The 14,912-nt window shown below is 35.2% G+C and overlaps 1 protein-coding gene across 1 annotated transcript; it reads left to right on the top strand.

The window, feature by feature from the left end:
• Positions 1-524: 524 nt before the first annotated feature.
• Positions 525-12,207, top strand: LOC142978976 (putative ATP-dependent RNA helicase DHX34). The gene is made up of 19 exons (XM_076123637.1): positions 525-1,127; positions 1,533-1,651; positions 2,349-2,515; positions 2,978-3,181; positions 3,359-3,491; positions 3,830-3,978; positions 4,447-4,554; positions 4,665-4,770; positions 5,020-5,225; positions 5,733-5,936; positions 6,347-6,532; positions 6,917-7,014; positions 7,418-7,628; positions 8,073-8,135; positions 8,362-8,543; positions 8,919-9,029; positions 9,386-9,507; positions 9,763-10,051; positions 11,922-12,207. Exons 1-19 carry the CDS (start codon positions 610-612, stop codon positions 12,205-12,207), a joined length of 3,462 nt encoding a protein of 1,153 aa, XP_075979752.1. The 5' UTR covers positions 525-609.
• Positions 12,208-14,912: the final 2,705 nt, after the last annotated feature.

The following is a 14,912-nucleotide window of genomic DNA, read 5'->3' as shown; positions in this document are numbered from 1 at the left end:
CTTTAACGATTTAAAAAGTGAAATGCCTTAGTAGGTGCCCAATGATTTTACTTTCATCATGGGTAACTTTGTGAATAACTTTAAGTTAAATGTGGTTGAGGGCTTATCTACATAGAACTTATCTAAAATCAGTAAAACAATATAGGTAATATATTTGTCACACATTCAATCTAAGTATCATTATATTAATAATTAACTTCTACTGAACAATTAAGCTTACGTAAGTTAATTAAATACGCATTTTGGAATATCTTTTTGTAGTATTTCTTATTTGTCGTTTAATAATCAAGCCATTCAAGCCTATAAAATAATTTAGCTGTATTTTCTGACATTTACACAGGTAGGTGCTCGAGGCTGATTCGACTATTGATATTACATTGTACATTTTATAAATTACTTTCTGTAATACACAGATTTCCCCTGTTCTTCATTAATATTTATTTATGCTGGTAATAATTAGTGATTGTTAAGTGTCAGAGCATGGAATTCCTGTCAAAATTGTCAGATCCGATGACAGTTGTCAGTCCAATACATATAAATTGTAAACATTACAGGGATTTATGAAAATCAGCTATAGAAGTTCATTAATTATTTATTATAGACATTAAAATGGGTCGAAGTCCTTCCCCTAGAAGTAGGAATTACAAACGCAGACGCTCGCGTTCTTATGATAGAGATAGACATAAAGTTAGAAGGCAAAGTCCTGTAGCATCAACTTCAAAACAAATCGAAGAGGATTTTAGTTTTACAAACTACAAACGCGAATTGAATAAAATATTACTTTACAGTAGTGAAACTAATACTGTAGCTAATAATTTAGATGACTTTTGGGTATTTTTGAAGAAGTATGAAGCTACATTGAGAAAAGCTGGAAAACCAATAGTTGACTGTGGACCTCAAGAAAATGATGGAAGTTACTCAAAGTTTAACTGTATTGTTTTTACTACTGCTATAAAATACGTGGATATAGTATCTGATGACAGAGATAGAAGAAAACTGGACAAAAAATTATTTGAGGCATTTTTGAACATTGTTTCTATTTATATTGATTTTAAGAATAAAGAGAAGTTTGATAAGCTTATCAAGTTGCGACAAGCTCAAAAAGATCTTCCTGTAGCTAAGTATAAGTATGTACACTGCTAATTATTGTTTATTGATATAAATAAAAAGAACTTTACTGTAATATTAGACGATTGCTAAGTAGGGCTGAAATCCTGGGATGAAAAAGTAGCATCATTAGCTGAGTGTAACTACTAACTATGGTACTTTCTATTCCACCCCTTCAAACTGGCTGTGAGTCATCAAAGCTGGCTTAATGAAAGGATGACTGCCCAGTTCCCGTCCTTTTTAAGAACCTTTGAACCCTTTGCACATTAACTAAATGTAAATGTACAAGCATTTACATTTAGATACTTACAACAATATCAAAACACTGGAAAAAAATATTCCCTATGTTAGTTGATAGTAATTCAAACTTGTATTTAAAAACCTTATAGTTCATGTTTATAATGAAGTTTTATTAAATGTTTCAGAAATGAGATAGTATCAGCTGTGCAGAACAATAGAGTGGTGGTGGTAGCTGGAGACACTGGCTGTGGCAAGTCTACTCAAGTACCACAGTATCTACATGAAGCAGGCTTTCAGAATATTGGTGAGTTTAACGCTTTCAATAGCTAACACTAACAATGATAACAGCAAAAAGCTGTAGACACACTTGCACACCTAGTTCTATCTAGACTAATTTTATAAAAAGAATTACTAGAGCAAAGTTGATTTGCACACAAAGGGTGTATAAAACTACTAGCTGACCCGTGCATCTTCGCTTGCGTCACATAAGAGAGAATGGGTCAAAATTTTCCCCGTTTTTGTAACATTTTTTGTTGCTTCTCCGCTCCTATTGGTCGTAGCGTGATGCCTATAGCCTTCCTCGATAAATGGACTATCTAACACTGAAAGAATTTTTCAAATCGGACCAGTAGTTCCTGAGATTAGCGCGTTCAAACAAACAAACAAACAAACTCTTCAGCTTTATAATATTATATAAGTATAAGTATAGATGTATAAATGTTCAAAGAAAACGCAAAGGATCTTTTGCTCCATCAATTTTCACTAGCATTTCATCATTAAATTGTATTATGCAATAATAATACATATGGAAAAGTAATACTTATTTTAAACCCACTAAAGGGCAAGGATCCTCTCCTAAATTGAAGGAAGGGCCTCCTCCTAAATTGAGGGAAAGCCTTGAGTCTGTCACCCTGGCCAAGTGCGGATTGGGGACTTATACATGTGCTCAAGAAATGTGTTAAACCATTTAAAATTAATAACTGCACTTGCATTTTTTCCAGCATGTACACAACCCAGAAGAATAGCCTGTGTGTCTCTATCCAAAAGAGTGGCATATGAGATGTTGGCTCAGTTTGAGAACAAAGTTGGTTATCAGATCAGATTTGAGAAGAGCAAGACAGCAGATACCAAGATTTGCTTCATCACTGAAGGATTATTGCTAAGACAGGTATAATTTATTGTATTCAATGGCAAACTGAGAGTATGACTGAGTTAAATCATTATTTGGTTCATTAAAAAGAGTGCATTTTTTAAAGAGAAGACCAGATTCTGCTGAAAGCAAGAAGCAGACTGTAAGATTAAGAAAAGGAGTTGTCATTGGTCCACATTTAGATGTAGAGAAGATGACTTCAACCTGCTTAGAGTCTTTTGCAGCACTGGATTTTATGCTATGTACTACTATGTGATTCGCTATTACAGTTGAACAAACAGAAGTAGGGTGGGAAATTATGTTTTAATACATTTTTTTTCTAAGAACCTGGCAGAATAAAACTGGTGAATTGTAGTAAAAAAAAAATTCTACGAGTCGAAAGTATTTATTTCACTTTCACTTCTTTATTTTCTGTTTTTTTTTGTTTGTTCCAGTTTTAGTAACTTAGGTTTCAAAATTTCATTTTAATTTAATTTACAGATGTCATCAGAAAACCTACCTAGCTATGACGTGATAATCTTGGACGAAATTCACGAGAGGCATCTAATGGGAGACTTTTTACTAGGCGTGTTAAAATGCCTGATACACAGTCGTAATGACATCAAACTGGTGCTTATGTCTGCTACAATTAATATTAAGCTGTTTGAAGATTACTTTGCTGCGGAATCAGCAGCTGTTATACAGGTATTTTTATCAGCAATTTATTTGAATATATGTGATTAGTGCAGTATTTTCTGATTAGAAATCAAATATTGCAATAAACAAATTAAATATATCATGAAAAAAAAATATTGTAATTATTATATTTTATAACCTATTTGTGCAAATGTGTGTATTATATAGTTTATTCTTGCTCTTCAGGTGCCAGGTCGTTTATTCCCAATAGAATTAAACTACAAGCCAATATTTATTGAAGAGAAACCAACCAGAGATGACAGACTCGATCCCCAGCCCTATGTACAAATAATGCAGCTGATTGACAGCAAATATCCCAGTGAGTATGATCAGCTTTATTTTAAACAACATCTTATTATCATCACATGTCGTCTTTTTAAGTGGCTGCCTTTCATGTTATTCATGTCCTTATATTAATCTTTGCAATTTGATTGACGTTTACACTTCAGTAACAATAGTAATTATTGGGACTATTATAACTTGGTCTCCATTGTCAGTAACTGATTATTTAATGGAATTCAATAAAAATATATAGACTGCTTAATCTTACCTTTGATAGATTGCTGGAATTAATTATAATTATTAGTAAAATTAAGATTCAAATTAAAATATGGTTCCAGTACATACTTAAAATACTATTGTGTATGTTTCTTGCAGGTGATGAAAGAGGTGACTTACTGATATTCATGTCAGGCGTTCAAGAAATCACAGCAATATGTGACGCAGCGCAACAGTATGCTGAAAAGACAAAAAACTGGATTGTTTTACCATTGCATAGTGGTCTATCACTGGCAGAACAAGATAAGGTAGTGAACCAAATTATAAACTACTTTTATACTAAGCCCTGGTTACAACACTTCTGAAAAAGTATTAGTTAGCGTATCTGGGGCAATTAAGGCAGTTGTTATCATACATTTGATGTTACTTTATGTATTGGACAAATTTTTCGACACTTATACCCGACACTAGCTGACCCGCGCAACTTCGCTTGCCTCACATAAGAGAGTCATAATTTTTCCCGTTTCTGTAACATTTTTCACTGGTACTCTGCTCCTATTGATCGTAGCGTGATGATATATAGCCTTCCCCGATAAATGGGCTATCTAACACTGAAATATTTTTTTAAATCGGACCAGTAGTTCCTGAGATTAGCGCGTTCAAACAAACAAACGAACAAACTCTTCAGCTTTATAATATTAGTATAGATAAAGCCATGGAACTAGCCTTTAACCTTCTAGATCTACATAATTAAATCATTTCTATAACAATTTCAGGTTTTTGACTACCCTCCGGAAGGTGTGAGGAAGTGCATAGTCTCCACAAACATAGCAGAGACTTCAGTTACAATCGATGGTATCCGATTTGTGGTAGATTCAGGCAAGGTGAGTGGTATCAATAAACTTGTTTGAGTTCCATCAGTATACCTCTATAATATGTATATGTACTCTGTAGAGTCAATGTGACTAAACCTATATCTTTTATATTTATGTAGGTGAAAGAAATGAGTTATGACTCCACTACCAAAATGCAGAGGTTAAAAGAGTTTTGGATATCAAAAGCGAGTGCTGATCAAAGAAAAGGTCGAGCTGGTCGAACAGGTACGCGCTTTAGCAAGTAAGATTACACCCTGACCTAAAACTTAGTTTTATCTTTAAAAGTATGAGTTAATAGAATCTATTACTGTTCTCCTCATAAAAACAAGCCCCTACCTATCATTCCAAACTTCAATTCTCTTTTGATTAATTACGGCAAAATTTCAGAACCTCAAAATTAGTATCCAGTATCTACACTGCCAGCCACATCTTCACACTTTCCTCAGTTACTCCAATATCCTTACTCTCTTCTAGGTCCTGGTGTCTGCTACCGCATTTACTCTGAACAACAATACACAGATATGGAATCGTTCAGTACTCCGGAAGTATCGAGAGTACCTCTCGCGTCATTACTGTTGCTTATGAGCTCGCTCGGAGTCAGTGATGTTAGGAGATTCCCGTTCTTGGACTCACCGCCTGAAGAAGCTATCGAGAATGCGTTGTTGGAGCTGAAACAACATGTAAGTGGTTGGTATAATAATTACGTGCACGTATGTGTACGTGCACGTAACGTGAGCGTGCACGTTACTATAACGCACACGTTAACTATAGAAATGTCGGTATTATTAATTTCTATTAGCAGTTGCAGGTTCCTTGCTAAACTGTAACTACAGAAATGTCGATACTATTAGTAACTATATGTGGTTAAAGGTTCTTAAGATAAGCAGCCGATCTATGTTATTTTTTAAAGACATAATTTTGTGTGCACGTAATCAGACAAATGTTTAATTCTTGAGAATAGTGCCATCTATTGATATGAATGCCATATTAATAAGTTTTGATTGAGATTGACGTTAAAATAACTATATCTATGGTAAATTATGGGTTAAACAGACCTCTTTTCTCTGTCTTCAAGATTTAGGGCACAAACAGGCTTACATTATTATCAGAGTAGAACTATGATGATATTTTCGCATATAATATCAAGATGAGCTTACCTATAAATTTGGTTTTCTATTTGTTTACAGGGTGCCTTAACGTCTAACGAGAAGTTGACATCGCTAGGTCGTTCTCTAGCCAGCTTGCCACTAGAGGTATGCTTAGCTAAAGCGCTAGTGATCGGCGCGGCGACACTGTCGGCACACAAGAGACACTCGGCGCTGGCTCTAGCGGCTGCACTCGGCATACGATCTATATACACTACGAGAGCTCATAGAGACTTTGAGTGTGAGGTTAGTAAGTATAGTATTAATATCCTCTCTAAGATACACTAAGTTGGTGAACGTTGTCGACACGAGTGTCTAGCATTCGGAAATATGATAACTTTTATTTAATTTTATATATTTTCCATGATTAAGATAACAGCTGGCGTTAGATAACATTACATAATAATAGTAAATTAGGAGCAATAATTATCGTTAATTCTAGCTACAGTGATATTTTATGTTAATCTCGCAAATTTTTTTCGCTGCTTTTCTAGACTTTCAAGAATTTCGTAACCCTTCATTTAAATCGACCCAAACATTTCAAATTCTTAATTTTCAGTCAATATTTGTCCAACCTTATTTAAATCTTCACATAGTTAACTTAATTATGGATACTTTTAAGTCAATTCACACCCTAACTAACTATCGTATTCCAGAATGCTCGTAAACCTGACGAATCAGAGCACGGTGATCCTCTAACATTACTATCATTGTACTGCGCATGGCTGAGAGAGAAGAAGGAAGGTCGCGGCGGACGCGCGTGGTGCAGGCGCCGCGGTATTGAGGAACAACGACTATACGAGCTCACTAAACTTGCCGCGCAGTTGACTTCTTTGCTACAGGTATACAGTAATTCTTTATTAATTACTAAAATCTATGAGTATCTCATGTATAAAGTCCAGTTTCCATCGCGGTTGGAACAGACCCTTTAATGACTTCGTTAAACTTGCATGTGTAAACTGAATACTTTAGAATTCCATTTTGGTGGGTCCCTTCCGCTCGCGGTGGAAACCGGGCTTTATGATAAAATCATTTGAAAGGGTAAGAGGGCGCCGGCAAACTAGTTGTCAACTAGGTTTTACTATTTTCTAGATATGAAAGGAGCATATGGTACATTTTCAAACTTACATTTTATTAGTAAAAAAAAGAACGTTGTAATGTCTTGTAAAGTACGTACAGTGTAGCGCGAGTTAAATTTGTGCTGTATGTCTTACATTTATTTACAGGACAACAATTTAATGGAGACTCCAGAGCCAGAAAATGTGTCTTCCGCTGAAAGAGCTCTACGACATGGTCAAATGAAACAACTAAAAGACATGCGAAGGTAAAAATAACTTCAGACCAATACATACTTCGATAATAGACAGATATATTCTTTTGGACTTCCAAAAAAGTCAGAATGGTTGTAAAATGGTTCCTTTTATAAAGAAAAAAATCGTCATTTATTACCTACCAGTCCCAGATTTACAAAATTATGCTTATAACTACGACAACCCCACTAGGCGCAGCCTGTCTTTGTGACTTTTTTTATTCTAGTACCTTTACTTTAATTTTCTCCTTATGATGGTATTATACGAGCTATTACGAATTTTCAAAAGTGGAGTTGATTAATTTAGGTTAAATTGTTAAGTATCCGCACTTGTGGCAGTCCTAAATTCACAAGCCTTATGATGAAACCACCCTTATGTGCTAGTTAATAGGAACTAATTTCCTACAATCATTTATAGAAAATACAAGCAAAAAGCAGCCGAGGAATCAAAACGCAAGAAGCGGCTCAAAGTGGACTCGTGGGAGATAGTGTCAGAACGAGGAGACGATGAGGACGACGCGCCTGATATACGTGACATTGAGTTCAGACTGAGTAACGACTCGGCGAGGATACATGCGCTGATAGCGGGCTCTAGTGCGAGTGGGGGGAGAGATCTTGTTATGTTGAAAGTAAGTTTTCAAAATACAAATTTATATAGACTTAAGGTTAGGTAATATGTTTTGTCGGGTGATCAAATATGGTATTCTAACCTTAAATTTTCAATAGCGTTTAATACCCGTTGCATTATAATATTATGTGTAATAGTCGCGAGAGTTTAAAATCGTTAATATTTTTTTTATCTCATTACTGTTCCACTGCTGGGCAAGGGTTTTCGCCCCAATTTAAGAAGGGGTAAGGACTTAAGTCTACTATGCTGATCAAGTGCGGGTTCGGGATTTTGCATGCCCTTAAGAAATGTGTTAAAGAGCTTTTTAGGCATGCAGGGTTTCACCGCGATGTTTTCCTTCACCGTTGAATGAAAAAAAAAAAAAAATATATATAATAGTCCTTATTGCGGACATATATAATTTGAACTACATAGCGTACATAATTGTATCTATTCCAACTTTCAGGTTGTTTTATGCAGAGCACTGTATCCACAAGTGGCGGTTGCGGATGAGTTCAACCATTGTAAGGTACTTATAATAACCAGTTTTACAATACACGTACAAATATTGGCTGATATTGCAGGGTCACTTGATAGATTTATTCAAGACTTAGCTCCTTCTCTTTATCTTTCGGGTTATGCGACACTTATCTATAAGCCGTACAATCGTTTACCTCCTAACTACGATAATAATAACTATTGTTAAATAAATTCGGTTTTTATTAGATTGCTTTAGTGGCCATTTTATCTTTCAGTCAATATCAGAGCAACTATACCATACTTGGAGCAAACCGTTCGTGTTCCTCCACCCGACCTCTTACTTCGGTAAGAACGGTCGTTGTCTGCAACTTACTGAAGCGGACATACAGACAGACACGCCGCAAGGATACAAGAGCAAGCTCCCGCTGTCCAGTAGACACCAGATATTGTGTTATTTGTGAGTATATTATGTTATTTACACACTGTGAAAAACGAGAAAGTTCTTTATTCTTTGGCATTTTTTACTAGCTTTGAATGAAGGCACAGACACGGCAACTATTTGTATTTATTACTAGGTATTTTCTTTAAATAATAAATTATTATGTGGAATGTAGAAAAAATTACTTTAATTTGTTATCCAAAAAATTTACCAAACTTACTTACACTCTCCAACAAATGTTCACTATAGTTCACAATAAATAATACCAACTGGCATAATAATGTGTCATGAAAGATTTGGTGTGCAACACTGGAACTGCACCATAAAAACTTTGTTTGTATCTTTTTTGCAGTTCATTATTTTTTCATCCGATAAACGTGTTTTATATTTCAGATCACTCCTAGAAACTACGAAGCCATACATCGTGAATTCAATGCGTATGCCTGCCGCGCAGACTTTGTTACTATTGGCTCATACAATCGATACCAATATAGGATTTACTAGGTACGTGTAAAACATTTACATGGAGAAACGAATACTGTCTGAGATTGTACTACATCTTTAAAATTTCATAAAATTAGCATGAACTATTTTACAACCCTGCGTCCGATTTCGTATAAAGTATTTCATCCGATGCCTAAGTTGATTATTGAAAAATACTGTCAATTTTTGATCCCAAGACAATACCGGGCTACCCGAATTAAAGATAAGTATCTTGAAATCGGGTAGCGGTTTACCCTTTAAACTTGATAAACAGATAGATTTTTGTATTTATAATACCTATTAGAATAGGTGCCTTGATTTACTTAGACGAATGTAAATGTTTTATTAATATGTATAATATTTTGAATTGTTTTCAGGATTGTCTGTGATTCATGGTTGCTGTTAGAATTTCCGTATCCAGACACTGGATTGAACTTATTATTGAAAGCTACCAAACTTCGTCAAAGATGGGATGCTTTGATAAATAGAAGACTACTTGGTATGTAACAAATGCTATTGCTTGTTGTTGAATTTTCTTTAGTTTCTTTGGGCAATCGCTTTTTCAGCGTTACAAAAATAGTTTTTTTTTATGGATAGGTACTTACCTTTAAAACCTTAGTTGAACTATTACCTTTAAATTTTTTGAAACAACAGACTCGAAATAATATTTAATGAAGAATGGTTTTTATATTTTTTTTATCATATAAATGCACCATTAAAATACTATATAACCTAGACTTATCTCTATTTCCAGACGCCAACCCACCAAAATCGGTGGAAAGCGAACTAGACAAGCAGAATCTCCCTCAAATCTGCTACGAGGAGGTCCAACACGAGTTATCTTGTGACATCAGTTCCTACATGACGTCAGAAATATACTACACTATCAAACGATTACTGCCTGGTGATCTTAAAGTGCTATATTATGGAGGAGATGAAGCCCACCCGAGTGTGGAACCGAACCCGTTTGATGAAAAGTTCGAGTGCCGACCCCATGAAAAGAAAGGGGGAGTTTATGTCACCGATAATGTTGTTTATAATTGGTAAGTTTACGTTTCTTCAATATATATAAAAATGAATTGTTGTTCGTTAATCTCGCTAAAACTCGAGAACGGCTGGACCGTTTTGGCTAATTTTGGTCCTGAATTATTTGCGGAAGTCCAGAGAAGGTGTAAAAGGTGAATAAATTTGAAAATTCACGGTATGAAATAAAAACAAGAAACTCAAGAAAGCGTGAGCGGAGCTGCGCGGGTCAGCTAGTTTTATTATGTTTTATTGTTAGATGTTCTTTATGGAATTGTCTGCCTCCGTGGGGCAGTGGTAAAGGTCACTACGGCGCTACCATTGCGTTGGGAGGTCGTGGGTTCGATTTCCACGCGGAACAATTATTTGTGCGATCCACAAATAATTGTTATTGTGTCCGTTGTTTGTTTGTTTGTAACAGTCCCCGCGACACAAGAACAATTCTAAGCGCGGGAGTAGTCTAGTATTCAAAGAGTTTAAAAAAAAGTTTCTAGTTGGTACGTACCGCGCTAATTAGAATTACAAAATTTCTTGATGGCTAGCCGGTAGTCGATAGTCGATAGGGGAAGAGAATCGCCCTTCTGCTCTCTTAACCTGATAATCAGTGAGTCAGGGCAACCTAGTACGAATATCAGTCTCTTATAATATAAAGAACAGAAAACAAAAAATATTTGTGAAATAACAAAAAAAATAATGTAAAGTAAAATAAAAATATGGGAGAAAACACAATGCCCATACGATTAGATAGTGGTAATAGTTTGAAGATTGTGTGTAGAAAAAGTTCGTATGCTAGAGTGTTCTTACGTATTGAAAATGGCTCGTATAAGATTAATGGATTGGATTGAAGATATTAATGGATTGACGATTTTAATTGAGTGATTCAGTATTATAATTATCTTTATTTTTATTTCACAATTTGATAGAGTATCAAACTGTACTACTTAATTATGTACTCAATACGAATAAGTACTGTGTAATTTTGAATGATAAAGTTTGATTCATTATGCATTTCCTTATTAAAGAATTACCTCTGTAGATAAAAAATGGGTATTTACCATACACTCTTGTCCGTTTTTCCTATTTGTTGGGGGCAGATATAGTAGGCAGTATAGAGTAATCAGTCACATCTACAGAACAAATTTTGGTTGTTTATACAAAATACCTAAGCAGAAAAACACGATCACATTGCAGCATATTAAAGCATTCCCTCCCCCAATTCTAAAAAAAAAAACATCTTGCCCTTGCCTTAGTATGATCTAAAATATCCGAGCAAAAACACGACCACATTGTAGCTGAAGTATCCGCTTCCTTCTGACTTTTAAAACAATATCTCGACATCTCTCCAATAACATCTAAACACCCCAAAACTATTCTTGGGTCAGTCTAATGCCTTTAATGCCTAACTACGGTCACAAATCTATACATATTACTAGCTGACCCGCGCAACTTCGCTTGTGTCCAATAAGAGAGAAAGGGTGAAATTTTTCCCCGTTTTTGTAACATTAATTACTGGTACTCTGCTCCTTTTGGTCGTAGCGTGATGATGTATATAGCCTTTGTCCTTTCTCGGGCATCAAAATATCTCCATACCAAATTTCATGCAAATTGGTTCAGTAGTTTAGGAGTGATTGAGTAGCAGACAGACAGACAGACAGAGTTACTTTCGCATTTATAAAATTAGTATGGATTGCTCGTTTGTTCGTTAGTCTCGCTCAAACTCGTGAACGGCTGGACCGATTTGGCTAATTTTGGTCATACATTATTTGTGGAAGTCCAGAGAATGTGTGAAAGGAGAATAAATTTGAGAATGCGCGGTATTAAATAAAAACAAGAAAGCGTGAGTGGAGCTGCGCGGATCAGCTAGTATTAACTAAACACCTAATTTTTCAGTATTGTAGACACGGATTGGAGTTACAACAGTTATCAAGAAACCTACAGCCTACCTTGGACTTGCCCTAACTGTGGCATAACAGTCTGTCTATCTCCTTTAGAGAAACTACAACATACACAATTCACTTGTTCAGCAAAAGACGAGAAAAAGGAAGAAATAAAGCCTAAAACTTCAAGGGAAAATAAACCTAATGGGAAAGAGTATAAGTGTGATATTTGTAAAGAAACATTGTATTTAACGCCTGTTGAAATATTGAAGCATAGGAAAAGTTGTAAGGTTAAATAAAATTTATAAAAGTATGGATTTTTTATTATCACGTTAATGCCCTATGTTTTGCCACAATACAATAAGTCTCTCTCTTCATACATACCTACATACATAATATCATGCTTGTTAAACCCAGGGTGGAGGCAGAGGTGTATGCAATACAACCGCGTTTCGCTGTTTATAGTGTAGGTAAGTCTCATGTAATAGAGGGCGACCCTGTTTCCTTATACCAGGGTCTGGCCTACAATTCAGAACTATTCTTATATAAATTAACAAAGAGCCTTTTATACTATGCCACACCCGGGATTGCAACCTGAGACCTCATGATCAGTAGTCGGATTTAGTACCAACTACGTAACTTACGTAGTTGGTACTAAATCCGATTGCTGATCGTCAGATGCAGTAGGTATAGATCTATTCCTTCTGCGTATTAGAACATAATAGATAAATAGACAAATCAAATCAATGCCTATATCCTTAAAAAAATAATAAATCTATGAGAATTAGTAGTATTTTCCTGATTAACAAAATCTGTTATCAAAATACACCGTCACGCCATGCTTATCCGATGGGAAACACCTGCATACGACATAATAACTTCTTATCAAAGTTCCTTTATCATATTTTTGATTGCCTCTCATAGTATCTGTTCATTCATGTTGTTTTGTTCAGGTGCTCACAGTAAATCTTGTTGTAATCTATAGATACTTACATCCAAATGTAAATAGGTCCAGAATTTTTATCATAACAGCTTAGAAGACGGTTACTTCAGTATTAGGAACCTAACCACATCAGCAAGGAATTACCTGAGTAGTATAAAAATAGGAAATTCAAATTATTATCTCTAATAACTAGGTACTTTCGATAGGGGAATCACGAATTCTTAATACACCTACCTACTTTGTTATCCACCAACCTTAATTCAGTAGTCGTTTTGGATTAGTAATTGATAAGAAATCTTTACCAAATAAATTGATTGATTGCTTCCGTCCTTCAACTATGTAAAGAACCTATAATAGGTACTTAACCAAAAAAAACATAAAAAAAAATTTTTCTCTATCAGTAGATACTTATAGCCTAGGTATTCTCTATTAGTAGGTACTTATAGCCCTTCATTTGAATAAGATACTTACAGCTTTCTTTTTTAGAAAAAGTTTATTTTCACTTTAATATTTATTTATTTATTTATTTTAAAAAGACAACTCCCGCACTAAGAATTGCTCTTGTGTCGCGGGGACTTTTACAGACATACAAACAACGGACACAAAGCACAACCAGACCCGAAACAATTATTTTTGGATCGCACAAATAATTGTCCCGTGTGGGAATCGAACCCACGACCTCCCGTTGCAGTGGTATCGGCGTGGCGACCTAAACCACTGCGCCACGGAGGCAGTCAAATATATAAATATATAATAATCTGCTACCTATTTGATTCGAGACTCATATTTCCAAAATAAACATAAAGCGATGAGCACACGATGTACCTCAGTCCGGTACGAACTGGTCCAGGTGAATGTGATTAAGGCGGTGTGCACACTGCACACAGGTAGGTATGTTCGTGACCTGCCCACGGGCGATCGCGATGCCCGTTTTAATTCGCACAATAACGCACCGTGCGTTCAAAATACATCGGCTCATACTGGGTGAGGATTTTTATCAGAAGTATTACAATTGAATAATATGTAGTTTCAGCGTACTATTCTGGTAATATTTGTTTATGTAGGCTTAGATACCCGTGTAAAAATTAGGGATACGCAAATTTAAATCAACTGCTACTTCTCAGTGATCTAAACAATAGTTGTTAGCAACTCAAAACACAAAAGTAGACATAGATATGTACCTATCTTAATATCGTTTCTACATCCTCATTATAAAATCAAAGAATAAGTACCTGTATCCAAATTTTCGACCAAGAAACGTACGATATTGAAGGTAAATTTTTGGTGTTAAATAATTAAATTAAAAAAATATGATTTTATTTATTTAAACAGAAATGTGCTCTAAATTAAACAACATAAAACCGTGGTTATAAAAATAACTTTCTTCATTTGTCTCCCTATAAATTGAGCAAAGAATGACCCCGTGTATGTCAGGCAATATGTCCGTCAGTCGTGAGAGACCACCGCCCCCAGTATCGTCGACATTCTTGCGAATTCTTTTAGCTGCCATAGCTCAGCGACAATAAGTGCACTTTATATGTAACAATACTTTACTTCAATTACACTTACTTTCATATTTTTTGGCGTAAACAAAATATGGGAACATTTTTCCCGTAATTAATTACTTTTTGTCGTGAGAATATAAATATCACTTAAATTCCCAATCCATTATTAGGTACCTATTTTCAATGTGAAACCTATAAAGTTGCCTACGCTTGTTTTTATTTCTGTAAACACTAATGTGCGTAATCCTGGATATCGAATGAGTTTTGAACAACGAAGCTTTTAGAGCTCCAAGCGTTCGGAATTTTATTTTTTTCTTTAAATTCAACAACTAAGCACAAGCGCCATCTTTTTTCTCACCGACTTAGAAAAAGGGGGAACCTCCTCTGCCGGTTTCTGCGAAAATTTTCAAAGAAGTAGCTTTGAGGTTTAATTACAAAATTCTGCGGGAATAAGACAACAGTTCAATGCATTTTCACCAATAGCTACTTTAATCCTTAACTTTCATCTAAAGGTTGCAAACAAATGGAGGTCAAAGACAGCGGTCCGTTTGTACTA

This window comes from Anticarsia gemmatalis, chromosome 15, assembly GCF_050436995.1.
Source record: "Anticarsia gemmatalis isolate Benzon Research Colony breed Stoneville strain chromosome 15, ilAntGemm2 primary, whole genome shotgun sequence".
Lineage (NCBI taxonomy): Eukaryota > Metazoa > Arthropoda > Insecta > Lepidoptera > Erebidae > Anticarsia > Anticarsia gemmatalis.
The sequence above is the reverse complement of the archived record's forward strand: the minus strand, read 5'-3'. Positions and strand labels throughout refer to the sequence as shown.

Excerpts from the sequence above, each read along its gene's own strand:
- LOC142978976 (XM_076123637.1), top strand. The coding sequence starts at position 610 with ATGGGTCGAAGTCCTTCCCCTAGAAGTAGGAATTACAAACGCAGACGC. Across the intron at positions 7,629-8,072 it reads GAGATCTTGTTATGTTGAAA|GTTGTTTTATGCAGAGCACT; the intron begins GTAAGTTTTCAA and ends TCCAACTTTCAG. Across the intron at positions 8,136-8,361 it reads ATGAGTTCAACCATTGTAAG|TCAATATCAGAGCAACTATA; the intron begins GTACTTATAATA and ends TTTATCTTTCAG.